Source organism: Pristiophorus japonicus, chromosome 1, assembly GCF_044704955.1.
Source record: "Pristiophorus japonicus isolate sPriJap1 chromosome 1, sPriJap1.hap1, whole genome shotgun sequence".
In the NCBI taxonomy this organism is placed as follows: domain Eukaryota; kingdom Metazoa; phylum Chordata; class Chondrichthyes; family Pristiophoridae; genus Pristiophorus; species Pristiophorus japonicus.
In genome coordinates, this window is record NC_091977.1 from 42,127,240 (window position 1) to 42,145,323 (window position 18,084).

General features: G+C 41.4%; 1 protein-coding gene across 3 annotated transcripts in view; it reads left to right on the plus strand.

The window, feature by feature from the left end:
• The window catches only part of LOC139263028 (protein WWC2-like), a 296,134-nt gene extending 279,423 nt beyond the window's left edge, over positions 1 to 16,711 (plus strand). For all 3 annotated transcript variants that reach the window (XM_070878495.1, XM_070878504.1, XM_070878514.1), the window contains exons 22-23: positions 9,646 to 9,773; positions 11,620 to 16,711. In XM_070878495.1, the coding sequence (XP_070734596.1) occupies positions 9,646 to 9,773; positions 11,620 to 11,686 (195 nt within the window). In that variant the 3' untranslated portion in view covers positions 11,687 to 16,711. The remainder of the gene's footprint in view (positions 1 to 9,645; positions 9,774 to 11,619) is intronic.
• The last annotated feature ends 1,373 nt before the right edge of the window (positions 16,712 to 18,084 follow it).

The window sequence follows — 18,084 nt, forward strand, 5'->3', positions numbered from 1 at the left end:
TGAAGACAAATGTAGGTCCCTTGCAGTCAGAATCAGGTGAATTTATAATGGGGAACAAAGAAATGGCAGACCAATTGAACAAATACTTTGGTTCTGTCTTCACTAAGGAAGACACAAATAATCTTCTGGAAATACTAGGAGACAGAGTGTCTAACGAGAAGGAGGAACTGAAGGAAATCTTTATTAGTCAGGAAATTGTGTTGGGGAAATTGATGGGATTGAAGGCTGATAAATTCCCAGGGCCTGCATCCCAGAGTATTTAGGGAAGTGGCCCGAGAAATAGTGGATGCATTTGTGGTCATTTTCCAACATTCTATAGACTCTGGATCAGTTCCTATGGATTGGAGGGTAGCTAATGTAACCTCACTTTTTAAAAAAGGAGAGAGAAAACGGAATTATAGACGTTTAGCCTGACAGCGGTAGTGGGGAAAGTGTTAGAATCAATTATTAAAGATGTAATAGCAGCGCATTTGGAAAGCAGTGATGGGATCGGTCCAAGTCAGCATGGATTTATGAAGGGGAAATCATGCTTGACAAATCTTCCAGAATTTTTTGAGGATGTAACTAGCAGAGTGGACAAGAGAGAACCAGTGGATGTAGTGTATTTGGACTTTCAAAAGGCTTTTGACAAAGCCCCACACAAGAGATTAGTGTGCAAAATTAAAGCACATGGTATTGGGGGTAATGTATTGACGTGGATAGAGAACTGGTTGGCAGACAGGAAGCAAAGAGTAGGAATAAACGGGTCCTTTTTAGAATGGCAGGCAGTGACGAGTAGGATACCGCAAGGTTCAGTGCTGCGACCCCAGCTATTTACAATATACATTAATGATTTAGACGAGGGAATTGAATGTAATATCTCCAAGTTTGCAGATGAAACTAAGCTGGGTGGAAGTGTGAGCTGTGAGGAGGATGCTAAGAGGCTGCAGGGTGATTTGGACAAGTTAGGTGAGTGGGTAAATGCATGGCAGATGCAGTATAATGTCGGTAAACGTGTCATTATCCACTTTGGTGGCAAAAACAGGAAGGCAACATATTATCTGAATGGTGACAGTTTGGGAAAAGAGGAGGTGCAACGAGACCTGGGTGTCATGGTACATCAGTCATTGAAAGTTGGCATGTAGGTACAGCAGGCGTTGAAGAAGGCAAATGGCATGTTGGCCATCATAGCGAGAGGATTTGAGTACAGAAGCAGGGTGGTCTTACTGCAATTGTACATGGCCTTGGTGAGGCCACACCTTGAATATTATGTACAGTTTTAGTCTCCTAATCTGAGGAAGGACATTCTTGCTATTGAGGGAGTGCAGCGAAGGTTCACTGGGATGTCAAGATTGACATATGAAGAAAGACTGGATTGACTAGGCTTATATTCACTAGAGTTTAGAAGAATGAGAGGGGATCTCATAGAAACATATAAAATTCTGACGGGATTGAACAGGTTAGATGCAGGAAGAATGTTCCCAATGTTGGGGAAGTCCAAAACTAGGGGTCACCGTCTCAGGATAAGGGGTAAGCCATTTAGGACCGAAATGAGGAGAAACTTCTTCACTCAGAGAATTGTGAACCTGTGGAATTCTCTACCACAGAAAGTCGTTGAGGTCAGCTTGTTGGATATATTCAAAATGAAGTTAGATGTGGCCCTTACGGCTAAGTGGATCAAGGGGTATGGAGAGAAAGCAGGAATGGGGTCCTGAAGTTGCATGATCAGGCATGATCATATTGAATGGTGGTGCAGTCTCGAAGGGCCGAATGGCCTACTGCACCTATTTTCTATGTTTCTATGTTTATCATTTTAAAGCCATCAAACTTCTAAACTCAAGGGAATACATGCCACGTTTATGCAGTCTATCCTCAACTTTTACCCCTTTAAGCCCTGGTTTCATTCTGGTGAATCTGTACTGTATCTCCTCTATAGCTATCTAAATCCATTTTCTTTTCTATAGGTCCTAGTCTCTCACTATTTAAAAAAAAAAAAAAAATTCCGATTTGTCTTTCCAAAGTGAATGAGCCGTGGATGATCTCACACTTCCTCACATTGAATTCATCTGCCATAGTTTTTTTTTCCATTCAATAAGTCTGTCTGTGTCCCTTTGTAACTTCCTGCTCCCATCTACACAACATACTGTGGGGCTGAAATTATCGCCATCCTTAAGCTCCATTATCGCCTTAAGGGAAAGTAATGGAGCGGATAGGGGGCAAACGGATGGGTCGACCCTCTTAAATTGTCCCAGGGCCAGGAGCGGCAGGAATGGGTGTCTGCACTGCCTGTGCTGCCACCCAACATGGATTGGGGCGAAGAAAAATCTTAAAGATCGGTAAGTGCGCCTACTCTTAGTCAGGGGGCAATTTTGGCCTCTGTGCCTCTTAACTTAATGTCATCTGCAAACTTGGATATACAACTCTCTATCTCTCTTCCTTCATCCAAGTCATTGATGTATATGATGAAAAAACTGTGGTCCTAGTACAGATCCCCGGGAAACACCATTCACCACACGCCGTCAATCAGAAAATGTTCCCTTTATCCCTACTTTTTGTCTCCTACCTCCCAACCATGTCACAAGGTTATCTACCTCTCACTGGTTCTCTTATTTTTTTAAGCCAATTTTTAATCAGTTCTACATTCTACCCTGAGTTCCCAGTGGTTTTTAATATATTATGTCTTTCATGTGTTTTCTTTTTGGAGGCTTTCTGAAAGTCCAAATAAATAGCACTGTTGGAGGTCCACTATCTACTTTGATGTTGATATTCAAGGAGTTGTTTTAGCAGGACCTTCCCGTTCTATTCCTTTTTAAGCTACTGCTATTTAAGTCCTCATCCAGCCTACTCCTTGGACTGGTTCCTTTTTTTTCTTAAACCCACTATTGCTAATAGTTGCCTCGGTCAGATTTCTCCCCGCTCCTGCTTTTTAAATGTAGCTATTACATTTGCTTGCTTCCACTCCTGTGGAACCTCGTCAGTACTCGTTAACTCTTACACATCTATAGGCAGTGTCCCCAAAGATTTGATTTCCTCCCTACTCTGTTATGTGGTCCAGGGGATTTGTTGATTCCAGTCATTAAGTTTAACAGCACAGCAGGAAACCATTTGGCCGATTGCGCCAGTGCTGGCTCTCTGAAAGAGCAATTCCATTCTCCAGCTTTTTTCCTATATTCTTTTAAGTTCTCCCTTTTCAAATATTTATCGAATTCCTTTTTAAAAGCCATTTTGGATTCTGCTTCTGCCATTGTTTCTGGTAGGGCATTCCATGTCCTAGTAACCTTCTGTATAAAACAAATTCTCCTAACCCCTCTCTCTTCTTTTGGGGATAACCTTAAATATATGTCCTCTATTCACCAAGTCCAACTCACTGACCAATGGAAATAGTTTTAACCAATTTGGTATATCAAAACCTCTCATAATTTTACATACTTCTGTGAGACCTCCTCCCAACCCTTATTATTCTAATGAAAAGAACCCCAGTTTCTTTAATCTCCTCGTAATTATAGCCTATCTTTACTGGGATCTTATGAATGTCTTCTGTACTCTCTTCATGGCATTGACATCATTCCTAAAGTAGGATGCCCAAAACTGGACTGAATATTCTAACTGCAGCCTAACCAATGATTTATATAGGTTTAGCATAACCTCTATTTTTGTACCCTGTTCCTAAAATTTAGGATCCCATAAGCTATTCTTACAGCTGTTTCAACTTGTTCTCACACAAATCTTTAAAAGTGAATCAAAAGCCACAGTCTTTCTGTTCCTCCACTTCTTTTAAAATTTTAATTTATATATCTTCTCTTTATTTTTCATCCCAAAATGTATCAACTCACATTTCTCTTTGTAGATTTGATCTGACAACTAACTGCCCAATCTGCTAACTTGTCTATGTCCTGCTGAAGTTACTTACAGTCCTCTTTTCAGTTAACCATGCTTCCTATTTTTGGGTTGTTTTCAGATTTTAATATTCTTCTCCCTATACCAAAGTCCACAACATATTTAGGGGCCGAAATTGCCCACCGCTCGAAACGGGGCGCACCCTCCGTTTTTTGAAGTTTTTCTCCGCCGCAACCTATTTTTTTCTAATTCATCTGCATGTCTTTTTCTCTATTTCCTTTCTACTGTTTGGTGGTCTATAATAAACTCCCAACAGAGTAACTGTTCTCCAATTCCCTGACTCTAACCAAAAAGATTCAGCTTTTGTCCCATTCCCTCTATCACCTCTAAGAACAAAAGAAATAGGAACAGGATTAGGCCAGACGGCCCCTCGAGCCTGCTCCGCCATTCAATAAGATTATGGCTGATCTGATCATGGATTCAGCTCCACTTCCCCGCCCGCTCCCCATAACCCCTTATCGTTTATGTCTATTTATGTCTTAAATTTATTCAATGTCCCAGCTTCCACAGCTCTCCGAGGCAGTGAATTCCACAACTCTCTGAGAGAAGAAATTTCTCCTCATCTCAGTTCTAAGATCGTGCCCTCTAGTTCTAGTCTCCCCCATCAGTGGAAACATCCTCTCTGCATCCACCTTGTCAAGCCCCCTCATAATCTTGTACGTTTCGATAAGATCACCTCTCATTCTTCTGAATTCCAATGAGTAGAGGTCCAACCTACTCAACCTTCCTTTCTTAAGTCAACCGCCTCATCCCAGGAATCAATCTAGTGAATCTTCTCTGAACTGCCTCCAAAGCAAATATATCCTTTCGTAAATATGGAAACCAAAACTGCACGCAGTATTCCAGGTGTGGCCTCACCAATACCTTATATAGCTGTAGTAAGACTTCCCTGCTTTTATACGCCATCCCCTTTGTAATAAAGGCCAAGATACCATTGGCCTTCCTGATCACTTGCTGTACCTGCATACTATCCTTTTGTGTTTCATGCGCAAGTATCCCCAGGTCCCGCTGTACTGTGGCACTTTGCAATCTTTCTCCATTTAAATAATAACTTGCTCTTTGATTTTTTTCTGCCAAAGTGCATGACCTCATACTTTCCAACATTATACTCCATCTGCCAAATTTTTGCCCACTCACTTAGCCTGTCCATGTCCTTGTGCAGATTTTTTGTGTCCTCCTCAGACATTGCTTTTCCTCCCATCTTTGTATCGTCAGCAAACTTGGCTACGTTACACTCGGTCCCTTCTTCTAAGTCGTTAATATAGATTGGAAGTCACTGGAGATATACCACCAACGATGGCCTCCGCAAGATCCTACAAATATAGATTGTAAATAGTTGGGGTCCGAGCACTGATCCTTGTGGCACCCCACTAGTTACTGGTTGCCAACCAGAGAATGAATCATTTATCCCGACTCTCTGTTCTCTGTTAGTTAGCCAATCCTCTATCCATGTTAATATATTACTCCCAACCCCGTGAACTTTTATCTTGTGCAGTAACCTTTTATGTGGCACCTTGTCAAATGCCTTCTGGAAGTCCAAATACATCACATCCAGTGGTTCCCCTTTATCCACCCTGTTTGTTACATCCTCAAAGAATTCCAGCAAATTTGTCAAACATGACTTCCCCTTGTCTGCAGGGGCTGCAGGAGGGGTCAAAACTAAAAATCATGGTTTAAAAACTAGTATTAAAACACTCTACCTAAACGCACGCAGCATTTGAAACAAAGTAAATGAGTTGACGGCACAAATCATTACAAATGGGTCTGATTTGGTGGCCATTACAGAAACGTGGTTGCAGGGTGGCCAAGACTGGGAATTAAACATACAGGGGTATCTTACAATTCGGAAGGATAGACAAGAAGGGAAAGGAGGTGGGGTAGCTCTGTTAATAAAGGATGATATCAGGGCAGTTGTGAGAGATGATATTGGCTCGAATGAACAAAACGTTGAATCATTGTGGGTGGAGATTAGAGATAGTAAGGGGGAAAAGTCACTGGTGGGCGTAGTTTATAGGCCCCTAAATAATAACTTAACGGTGGGACGGACAATAATCAAGGGAATAATAGAGGCATGTGAAAAAGGAACGGCAGTAATCATGGGGGATTTTAACCTACATATCGATTGGTCAAATCAAATCGCACGGGGTAGCCTGGAGGAGGAATTCATAGAATGCATACGGGATTGTTTCTTAGAACAGTATGTTACAGAACCTACAAGGGAGCAAGCTATCTTAGATCTGGTCCTGTGTAATGAGACAGGAATAATAAACGATCTCCTAGTAAAAGATCCTCTCGGAATGAGTGATCACAGTATGGTTGAATTTGTAATACAGATTGAGGGTGAGGAAGTAGTGTCTCAAACGAGCGTACTATGCTTAAATAAAGGGGACTACAGTGGGATGAGGGCAGAGTTAGCTAAAGTAGACTGGGAACACAGACTAAATGGTGGCACAATTGAGGAACAGTGGAGGACTTTTAAGGAGCTCTTTCATAATGCTCAACAAAAATATATTCCAGTGAAAAAGAAGGGCGGTAAGAGAAGGGGTAACCAGCCGTGGATAACCAAGGAAATAAAGGAGAGTATCAAATTAAAAACCAATGCGTATAAGGTGGCCAAGGTTAGTGGGAAACTAGAAGATTGGAAAAATTTTAAACGACAGCAAAGAATGACTAAGAAAGCAATAAAGACAGGAAAGATAGATTACGAAAGTAAACTTGCGCAAAACATAAAAACAGATAGTAAAAGCTTTTACAGATATATAAAACGGAAAAGAGTGACTAAAGTAAATGTTGGTCCCTTAGAAGATGAGAAGGGGGATTTAATAATGGGAAATGTGGAAATGGCTGAGACCTTAAACAATTAATTTGCTTCGGTCTTCACAGTGGAAGAAACAAAAACCATGCCAAAAATTGCTGGTCAAGGGAATGTGGGAAGGGAGGACCTTGAGACAATCACTATCACTAGGGAGGTAGTGCTGGACAGGCTAATGGGACTCAAGGTAGACAAGTCCCCTGGTCCTGATGAAATGCATCCCAGGGTATTAAAAGAGATGGCGGAAATTATAGCAGATGCATTCGTTATAATCTACCAAAATTCTTTGGACTCTGGGGAGGTACCAGTGGATTGGAAAGCAGCTAATGTAATGCCTCTGTTTAAAAAAGGGGGCAGACAAAAGGCAGGTAACTATAGGCCGGTTAGTTTAACATCTGTAGTGGGGAAAATGCTTGAAGCTATCATGAAGGAAGAAATAGCGGGACATCTAGATAGGAATAGTGCAATCAAGCAGACGCAACATGGATTCATGAAGGGAAAATCATGTTTAACTAATTTACTGGAATTCTTTGAGGATATATAACGAGCATGGTGGATAGAGGTGTACCGATGGATGTGGTGTATTTAGATTTCTAAAAAGCATTCGATAAGGTTACTGCAGAAGATAAAGGTACGCGGAGTCAGAGGAAATGTATTAGCATGGATCGAGAATTGTCTAGCTAACAGAAAGCAGAGAGTCGGGATAAATGGGTCCTTTTCGGGTTGGAAATCGGTGGTTAGTGGTGTGCCACAGGGATCGGTGCTGGGACCACAACTGTTTACAATATACATAGATGACCTGGAAGAGGGGACAGAGTGTAGTGTAACAAAATTTGCAGATGACACAAAGATTAGTGGGAAAGCGGGTTGTGTAGAGGACACAGAGAAGCTGCAAAGAGATTTAGATAGGTTACGGTTTGGCAGATGGAATACAATGTCGGAAAATGTGAGGTCATCCACCTTGGGGAAAAAAAACAGTAAAAGGGAATACTATTTGAATGGGGAGAAATTACAACATGCTGCGGTGCAGAGGGACCTGGGGATCCTTGTGCATGAATCCCAAAAAGTTAGTTTGCAGGTGTAGCAGGTAATCAGGAAGGCGAATGGAATGTTGGCATTCATTGCAAGAGGGATGGAATACAAAAGCAGGGAGGTCCTGCTGCAACTGTATAGGGTATTGGTGAGGCCGCATCTGGAGTACTGCGTGCAGTTTTGGTCACCTTACTTAAGGAAGTATATATTAGATTTGGAGGGGGTACAGAGACAATTCACTAGGCTGATTCCGGAGATGAGAGGGTTACCTTATGATGATAGATTGAGTAGACTGGGTCTTTACTCGTTGGAGTTCAGAAGGATGAGGGGTGATCTTATAGAAACATTTAAAATAATGAAAGGGATAGACAAGATAGAGGCAGAGAGGTTGTTTCCACGGGGAGACTAGAACTAGGGGGCACAGCCTCAAAATACGGGGGAGCCAATTTAAAACCGAGTTGAGAAGGAATTTCTTCTCCCAGAGGGTTGTGAATCTGTGGAATTCTCTGCCCAAGGAAGCGGTTGAGGCTAGCTCATTGAATGGATTCAAATCACAGATAGATAGATTTTTAACCAATAAGGGAATTAAGGGTTATGGGGAGCGGGCGGGTAAGTGGAGCTGAGTCCACAGCCAGATCAGCCATGATGTTTTGAATGGCGGAGCAGACTTGAGGGGCTAGATGGCCTACTCCTGTTCCTAATTCTTATGTTCATAAATCCATGCTGACTCTGCCTGATCGAATTTTGCTTTTCCAAATGTCCTGCTACTGCTTCTTTAATAATGGACTCTAACATTTTCCCAATCACAGATGTTAGGCTAACTGGTCTATAGTTTCCTGCTTTTTGTCTGCCTCGTTTATTAAATAGGGGCATTACATTTGCAGTTTTCCAATCTGCTGGGACCTCCCCAGAATCAAAGGAATTTTGGTAAATTACAACCAATCCACAATCCCTGCCGCTACTTCTCTTAAGACCCGAGGATGCAAGCCATCAGATCCAGGGGATTTATCTGCCTTTAGTCCCATTATCTTACGGAGTACCATCTCCTTCGTGATTGTGATTGTGTTAAGTTCCTCCCTCCCTATAGCCCGTAGACTATCCACTGTCGGCATATTGTTAGTGTTCTCTACCATAAAGACTGATAGAAAATATTTGTTCAGAGTTTCTGCCATCTCCATGTTCCCCATTACTAATTCCCCGTTCTCGTCCTCTAAGGGACCAACATTTACTCTAGCCACTCTTTTTCTTTTTATATATGTATAGAAACTCATGCTATCTGTTTTTATATGTTTAATGCTGCAATGGAATATATAATTAACACCACCATCGACTCCTCCGTTTGTTCCTACTCTATCTCTCTTTAATATTTTGTAACCAGGAATGTTCTGCTCCCAGTCTTTCCCTAGTCTAAGCTACATCTTTGTTAATGCTATTCTACCATACCCTTCCGGATGGCAGTTTGTGCCTTTGATGCATAATACCCGGGCGGTAAAACGTAAACCTACTCCAATTCTCTCCGGGCAGTAAATTAGGGTTGAGTTAACCAGCATGCCCAGTTAGTATGAAAAATACTCCGAGTATCCCACACGTTCACTGGGTACTATGAATAACTGAGGAACACCCAGCATGTTCCGAGTGGAGGAGGAATACCCGATGAGCATCCACATGCACCTCACATCAATTTAAGCCGCGCTCATTACTCCTCCTATTCAACGGAAATTTCCTTCGTTTTTAAAATTAAGTTTTGACTAATAATATTTTAAGAGGTCATTCGACGACAGAAATTGGACATAAATTGGCAAATTTGGTGATTTAAGGGCAGATGGACTGTGGTGGCGTAATGGGAGAGTTTGTGGACCGGGCAGCCGTGTTGCAAATATTTGGTGATTTGTACTTAATTGTATAATAAATGTGTTTTTACCCAGGCTGAGCAAACAAAAGAAGAACAAAAGCAGGAGTGGAAGGCTGAGAAACTGATGAGGAAGGCCTCAAAGGAGGTGTGCAGGCTACGAGAGCAGAGCCAGAAGGTGCCACTGCAGGTCCAGTCATTCAGGTCAGACTTTTCTCTTTATCTAGATATAAAAAGGGTTCACAGTTAGAAGAACACTGCATTTACAAGCGATTTCACAATGAACCAGGCTCATAGCGCTCTGGAATTCAGCCTGCTTACTTCGCAAGGCAGCTTTTCACTGCACTGATGGCAACACAGAAACAACTGCTGCAACTGCTGTTGGAGATTGGCCGTTTAAAGTTTCTCACTTTGGATCTTCCTGATGTCAGAGGAAGGGCCAGTGGTGCAAAAACTGCTTGCAGTTACAACTAGTGGCATTGTGCCTCTCATAGTATGGAGAGATCGCGAAGGCATCAGAAAAATGGGCAAAATAGTTACTACAGGTCTCCACCTTGCCTGCCCCACTCTGGTGTTTCCTGGTGCTTCCACAACCAGCGTAAATGGTCCGTTGTAGGCCTGCGCCCAGGGTTGTTATGATAATGAGGCAGTTGGGGACAATTTAGAGCAATCGGGGCCTTCTGGCTGCTGCTTTACAGCCAAGGGAGCGGGCCTGCATGTGGGTCCCCCCCCAGCCATACGAATGACCCAGGGAAGAAAAACAGGGGCAGCTGCACCTGTCAGGCATCCAGCATGTTCCCAGAGGAAAATCTACCCTACCTCCCACTACCCCTGAAGTCACTTCCTATACAACTGGAAACACCAGCACCATCTCATTTACGTTGTACTACTACTCCCATGGGAGTAGAAAACAATATTTGGATAAGTTTTAATTTTCCCCACAGAGGATGCTGACTACTATCAACTTCCCACAATAATGGTGGGACTTGACAGATTTGAAAGTTCACTTAAAGTGTCCATATTGTTAATGCGCTGAGAGTACTGGGAGCTTATTACCTTTGTTACTGCTGCCATCCAATAATATAAAGGAAAAACAAAGAAAGGAATAACTTGCATTTATATAGCACCTTTCACAACTTCAGGATGTCCCAAAGCACTTTACAGCCAATTAAGTACTTTTAAAGTGTAGTCATTGTTGTAATGTAGAAAACGCGGCAACAAAACTGCACACAGCAAGCTCCCACAAACCGCAATGACAGAAATGTTTTAGTTGTTGGTTGAGGAAGAAATGTTGACCAGGATACCAGGGACAACTGCCCTGCTCTTCAAAATAGCGGCATGGGATTTTTTTAATCCACCTGAGATGGCAGACAGGCCTCAGTTTAATGTCTCGTCAAAAGACGGCACCTCCGACAGTGCAGCACCCCCCTCAGTACTTTATTGCAGTGCCAACCTAGATTATGTGATCAGGTCTCTAGAGTGGACTTGAAACCACAACCTTGAACTTCACACCTCTAGTGGCAGCTGAGTCCCTGAAGTGCGAACTGGAGGCAGTGAAAAACCCAAGCCTACTCCTTCCTGTTTGCCCTGCAACAGTAGTTTAAAGTATAATCACTGTTGCAATCTAGGAAACATGGCAGCCAATTCGTGCACAGCAGGGTCCCACCAACATATGACCAAATAATCTGATTATAGTGATATTGGTTGAGGGATAAATATTCATCAGGATACCGGGAAGAATGCCCCTGCTCTTCTTCAAAATAGTGCCATGGGATCTTTTACATCCACCTGAGAGGGTAGATGGGGCCTTGGTTTAATGTCTCAGCCAAAAGATGGCACATTCCGACAGTGCAGTACTCCCTCAGTACTGCACTCTGAGCATCAGCCTGAATTATTGTGCTCAAGTCTCCGGAGTGGGACTTGAACCCACGACCTTCTGACTCGGAGGCAAGAGTACTACCCACTGAGTCACAGTGGGGCCGGCAGAAAAAGTGGACAAAAAATAATTCATAGCGACAAACTAAACAATTGTTTTATCTGCTAATTACAGGGAGAAGATGGCATTTTTCACCAGAGCAAAGATCAGCATCCCGTCACTACCTGCTGATGATGTATAATCTAGTTTAATCATGTAGATTACAAAGTATTTTTCAGCATTTTAGCAGATTTTGATAGTTAGCTGGCTAAAATCTTTTCAAGCATTCTGGTGATAGAGATATAACGTATTTGTAAAATAATTGTAATTGAATACCTCTGTATGTAAAATATGGTTTTTGTCAGAGAGAAACCAAAGTAGTGTAATTCTGAAGCAGTCGTGCTAATTTTGTACAGTTTGTATGTATTTTTTTGGTGTGCTTTTATTTTGTAAAGATGGGATACAGGAATGGTGGCAGTTCAGAAAAATGTATTCTGTTGAACAGCACTGCATTTTAGAAGACGAGTCTCCCCCACCCCCCCAACACCTCTCCCGTTCAACAGAAGATATTTTATTCTTTGTCAATGTTTTCATAAGATCAAACTGTGATTGTGGCTGTGAGCCACGGAATATTTTTGTACAAGGGATGTGAAACTCTATGTTTCTTTTTTGTTGTTGACGTGTGTTCTTCTTTTCGATTCTGTGACAGTGCTTTTCGAGACCAGTGTTTGCATGGTATTCACCTTCCACCTATGCCTCAATGTTCTTTCCCCCCCACCCCTGTGTATCAATGCTCACCTCTGCGCAGAGATGGAGTGGCCTTGTGGGTGGTGAGTCTAAAACTCCTCCCTTTGTGAAGTGTACAGTTGTGAAGTTGATCGGTCTCGCTTGCTTGGTTTTTCTGGATCGGAGGCAGCATCACACTTCTGTGACCTTGTGAATGTGTGTGCTGCTGCTACCATTTCCTTACGCAAAAAAACCAAAAATAATCCTTCGACTCTTTGAGCACTGCTTTTGGTTTGGAGTTTTTTTTAAAACAACGTCTTTTCGATTGGAGAATATCTGCAGGGCTGGTTTACATACATAAGAATATAATAAATTGGAGCGGGAGCACGCCATTTGGCCCCTCGAGCCTGCTCCGCCATTCAATAAGATCATGGTTGATCTGATCCTGGCCTCAACTCCACTTCCCTGCCCGTTCCCCATAACCCTTGACTCCCTTACCATTCAAAAATCTGTCCATCTCCACCTTAAATATATTCAATGACCCAGCCTCCACTGCTCTCTTGGGTGGAGAATTCCATAGATTCACGACCCTCAAAGAAGAAATTCCTCCTCATCTCCATTTTAAATTCTGAAACCATGACCTCTAGTTCTAGATTGGCCCACGAGGGGAAACACCCTGTCAAGCCCCCTCAGAATCTGAGACGTTTCAATAAGATCATCTCTCATTCTTCTAAAAGTTTATTTGTAAATTTCCAGTGATAAATATTATTAAGGGAGTTGTAGAGTTTAATTGGCATGCTTGGGGTAGAATATCTAATCTGCCAGTTTAAAATGTGCAATTTATATATATTTTTTTTAAATGAAAGTGTTTTGTTTTTTGGAGTAATTCCCGCAAACTCCCAAAAACAAGGGCGTCCCGCCTTTAAAATACACAGATCCCTTTGTGGCTCAATGAGTCCATGAAACTGGGCCACCCAGGCCAGAAAGACCCTAGGTTCCATTCCTAGCCTTTGCAAAATTAGTTGATCTCTCCCAGGCCAGCAGTTTCACATGCTAAAATTATCCTCAATGCACTTGAGGTAGAGATGCAGGGCAAATATAAATCAGGATTCCCAATCCCAATTGACTCCCTACTGCTTGGAAAGTGCATATGTGTGGATTTGGATGAGGTTAGATTCAGCTGTGATGATCATCGAATGATCTGCCAATACTCACTATCCAGCCTGGTACGTGAAGAATGGCCAGTTGGGCAGAGTTCCAGAGCTTCCTAGTTGGGCGAGTAGTGTCTGTAGAACTATACCATGGTACAAGTCAGTGTCTTCAGGAAGGAGAGAAGAAAATTTGTAGGTGGGGAGGAAGGAATTAAAAACTAGAGGTAGATTTTTATTCCTTTATTGATGCAAGATGTTACTGCAGTTCTCAAAAGGTTAAAACAAACCAGGTTTAAAAGCACATGTAACTAAAACTTCAGTTGATATTCAACAGCTAGGGAGCAAAGTGAACTTCCCATGTTATTACAGTCCATGTGTAAAAGGTAATGGCTGTGTAAAAGTAAAACTTTGGGTCTGATTATTGTTGTTTTTTGCCTGATCCCTCTGAAATATTGATATATTCCAATTTCTCATTAAAGATTGACCTCCCTACCCTCCCCGGCCCATTTTTCTTAAATGCATTTTCTGTTGTCATTATCGGCACAATAATCATTTGTAGAATAAAAAATGTCCAAGAGTGCATTACAAGGATGGCAGCTGCCATGAACAATCTTACCTTTTTTTAAAGATTTGTTCTCGGGCAACACCGGCCCACAATAGCTGGTGCCATAGTTATTGCCCATCCGTAAGCTATTGTTTGCACAACCGAGTGTCTTGCTAAGCCATTAAAAGTCAACCACGTAGAGTGGTCTACAGTCACGTGTAGGCCATACCAGGTAAGAGTGGTAGCTTCCCTTTCCCTGAAGGACATTAGTTATCGTTGGGTTTTTACAACAATCTGACTGCCTTTATGATAGTTTTTCTGGTGTTAGACCACAGGTTACCAGATTTATTGAATCCAGTTCCTAAACTTGTCACAGTGGGGTTTAAACTCATGACCTCAGGATTGATAGTCCAGTACTCGCACCAATACATTATCTGTAATGCAACTCAGCAACGAACTAGTACTTCATCCTCTGATTATCCATTCATTTTTTAGATTCGATAAATGATATTTTTAACTATGTACCTTACTGCACACAATAAGGTTTTAAAGAAAAAGACCAGAAAGTGGACTGTTGAAATATTATCTTACGTGTGGAACGGAGGGAGAATTGCTATGGTCATTATGTATAGCGATATTGTAAGCATATTTTCTTTGAATATATTTACAAAGTTGCTACATGTAGTGACTAAACCACCTCTCCCCGGTCCCCCCCCCCCCCCCATCCTCATTGGGGAAGGGGTGGGACAAAAGATGTGCACTGGAAAACAAGCATCAGACATGCGAAGCTCTCGGAGCTAGAACTTTCTATACAACAGCAATATGTATTCCAATGTCTGCATTGTATTTTGGGGGAGGCGGCGGAAAGTTCTGCAAAGTATTTTGTTACAAATACCATGTTCCGTCTTTAAATTGTTCACAAATCAAGGATAGCATTTAATCATGGAATGTTACAGCCTAGAAATAGGCCGTTCGGCCTATCAAGTCTATGACGATGTTTTACGCCACATGAGCCAACTAGCCAAATACCACTCTCCTTTCCATACCCTTTGATCGTTCTCTTTTACAAGCAACTATCTACTTCCCTTTTAAAAGAACACATGTTCTCTACTTCAACAATGGTCTGCGGCAGGGCAGTGATGTCCCAACCACCCTCTATCAATTTTTTTTTTCCTAGTCTTTGGTGTATAAATTAATTTGGGGGTTTAAAAAAAAAACTTGTAAAGGATCTAATGGCAATGTATTGATTTCTGCTCTTGAATATAGTGTTTCTGAAGAAAAAGAACTGGGCATTTGTCTTCTGTAGGCAGGTTCCAGCTGAACAGAACTGCAGGCAGGAATTGAAATGTTGAGGTGAACTACTGGTGTGTCTCATGGTGTGAACTCATGTTTCAGTTTATCTTATGTTTGCAGGAAGATGGTGCCCAAAAATACAATGCTTCTCCTTTGGATGTGCAGCATCTTTTTTCACATAGTATTACCCTCCTCTCATACTGACTGCAAGGTCATCCTTGCTTTCTTCCATCTTCACTTGTATTTGACTACTAGAAGGTGTGCCACTAACATCTTACAAGGTCAACATTAAGCTGGAAATTCTGTGACTATTTAATGTAGAACTAAATGAAGTAATGAAGGATACTGTTTCAGCTTGCATGTGTATGTCTGATATGTAAAAAAAAAGTATTTACAGTGATATTCTTAGAATTGTGCCTTTTAAGCCTCCTGTTTATTTATTACAGTCTTATTTATGTTTTGTTCTGTGTAGTTCAGTTCTGGACATTTTTTTTATTCCTATTAAGACTGCAGTTGGCACATTCTGATGTTTAGAGTTATTTTCTTAAGAACAGCTAAATATATTAACAGAATTTTAAATAAGAAAAGAACAACTCAATGGGCTGGCATGCTGGAACTTAATCTGATTGACTATCTTGCCACCTTTAGAATGTGCTTTGCATTTTTCAAAGGAGTACAGGATGGGATCACTGTACAAATAAATAAAGTTCCAGGCTGGAATTAGGAGTCATCAAGACACTCTTCTGTCAACCCTTTGTCTCCTTATGCAATGCAGGACCTGATAGTTAATTCATTAAAGGCCTTATCATTAGCCTTGACTTGTTAACATTGAAGAATAGCCAGGTTTTCTGCATTTAAAATTAAGGTTTGACTTATGAAGTAGACTGTTTTCATTATAAAAAATTAGGCATATGTTACCATGGTAGGTATTCAATAAGGAAATCCATGATGTGAAATTTGTTTTTGACATATCTATTTTTTGCTATGACACGATTTTATAAAAAAAAGTTCTCTTATCTTTCTATACATCTATAGAAGTGTTGATAATTTATTTCCTACATTCTACACACTAATGTAATATATAAATATAGCTGCACAGTGGTAAACCATCCTACTAATCAAAGCAGACTTCTTTGAGTCTTCCACTGTGATTTGTTTTCTGTATAAAAATGAAAAAACAACTATCAAGGATATTTTATCTTTCATATTGAATGCCATTTAAATGAATATAAGAATGTGAGTTATGCAGTCACAAGTATTTAATCGAACAACATAGTCTTATCAAAGATGGTGCCTAAAATGTTTCTTGGGGTTTTAATTCCAACTGTTTTTTGCTCTTGGGAGGACACGACTGTTCTTAAATGCTCAGAACTGAACTAGCTCTCTGAACATGTTACCCTCAGATTATGGCTTTCAATCTCATTTTAGATCTCCTGTAGTGTACAAATAAACCATCACCTTAAGTATTGTGCACTTTTCCACGTGTTTCAGTGATTGATTAAAAAAAAACAATTTTTGAAGGAAAACAATGTTTGTCTTTTTTGATGTAAAATTAGTTTTATCACCTCGGATTTTACATTTTTCAAAAAATATTTTATTTCAATTAAGTTCAAAAAACCAAAATTATCTCTAATGATTTTAAACCATGAAACAATAAAACAGAAGCAGGGGGGCCTGTCAAACGTGTACTGAAATACTGTGGATTGGGTGACAGAGGGTTAATTTACTGTTCTTCAAGGATCTAGGTTCAAACTCAGCCCGGGCTGACAGATGGAATTCTCCAAGTGCAGAAATGTACTGCAACTCCAGATAATCTGTATGTCTGCAATGTTCAGTATTACTAGCATAGGATGTAAATCTCCCCTGTCTTGTAAATGCTTCTGCTTACTAAAGGAAGGGATGTTAGCATTGGAACACTTTCTCATTTCAGCACTCCGTGCCAACACTTGTAGATCAGGTGTGGCACAGACAACAGCAGAATAAAGCTCCCTCTACTATTAACTCCTCAGAAGAGTACCCCTACTGATATGTCACTGAATTTTATCCTTATCGTTTCCTCTGACTAAGAACAGCAGTTCTTGTCAAATTAGGGATAGTTTTGTGCTAGTGGTTCACATTAGCAACCGGTTCAAAAGTGCTCAAACTCATTGCACGTAGGATCCTGTAAGCAGGGAGAGGAGACAGGGTGAAATTCATCAATTGGAAGGGGCATGGGGCATAAAATGGGCGATAGGTGATCTGCCGTCCTATTCTACACATGGCTGAATTTTCCTTTCTATTGTCTACACTGGAAAGCAACATTGATCAGGGTCTATAACGGGCAGCCAATCCACTACCGTCCGTTTTATGCCCCCATCAAAGTTTCAGCCCCTATCACGCCATAATGGGCACAATACTTCAAATATGAACATACCAGAGCCTTCTATAGGGCTAGAAATGTGGTTGGTTAGTGCGACCCGTAACTGGGCGTTGAGCACCGAGTGCCGCGCTGTCAGTGCCTGCCGTGAACTTCAGTGTAGGTTTAGCGACGGTGCTGAAAGTTTGCACTGCACTCACTAGCGCTGCCCACTTGGTGACCTCACCGAGTGTGCAATGCCCCCGTAATGCCGTGATTGCAAAATTGACGGCAGGGGAAAGCAGTCGGTCCAGCAATGATCCCGGGGCGATATCGTCCAGAGTGCAAGGTAAGTGCTGAAATGTCACTTTTTCCACTTTGATTTATTTATTGCAGTAATGGGAACGTGTGGGTGAGGTTTATTGAATTTTTCAACAGGATTTGTTTTTTCATCTTTAGGCCTAGGATGCCGGCATCCTTGCGCAAAAAAATTGAGTAGGCCCCCTGTGCTATCGCTCCATTAGCTCCCTAAGAGTAGTGTGGAACGCTTC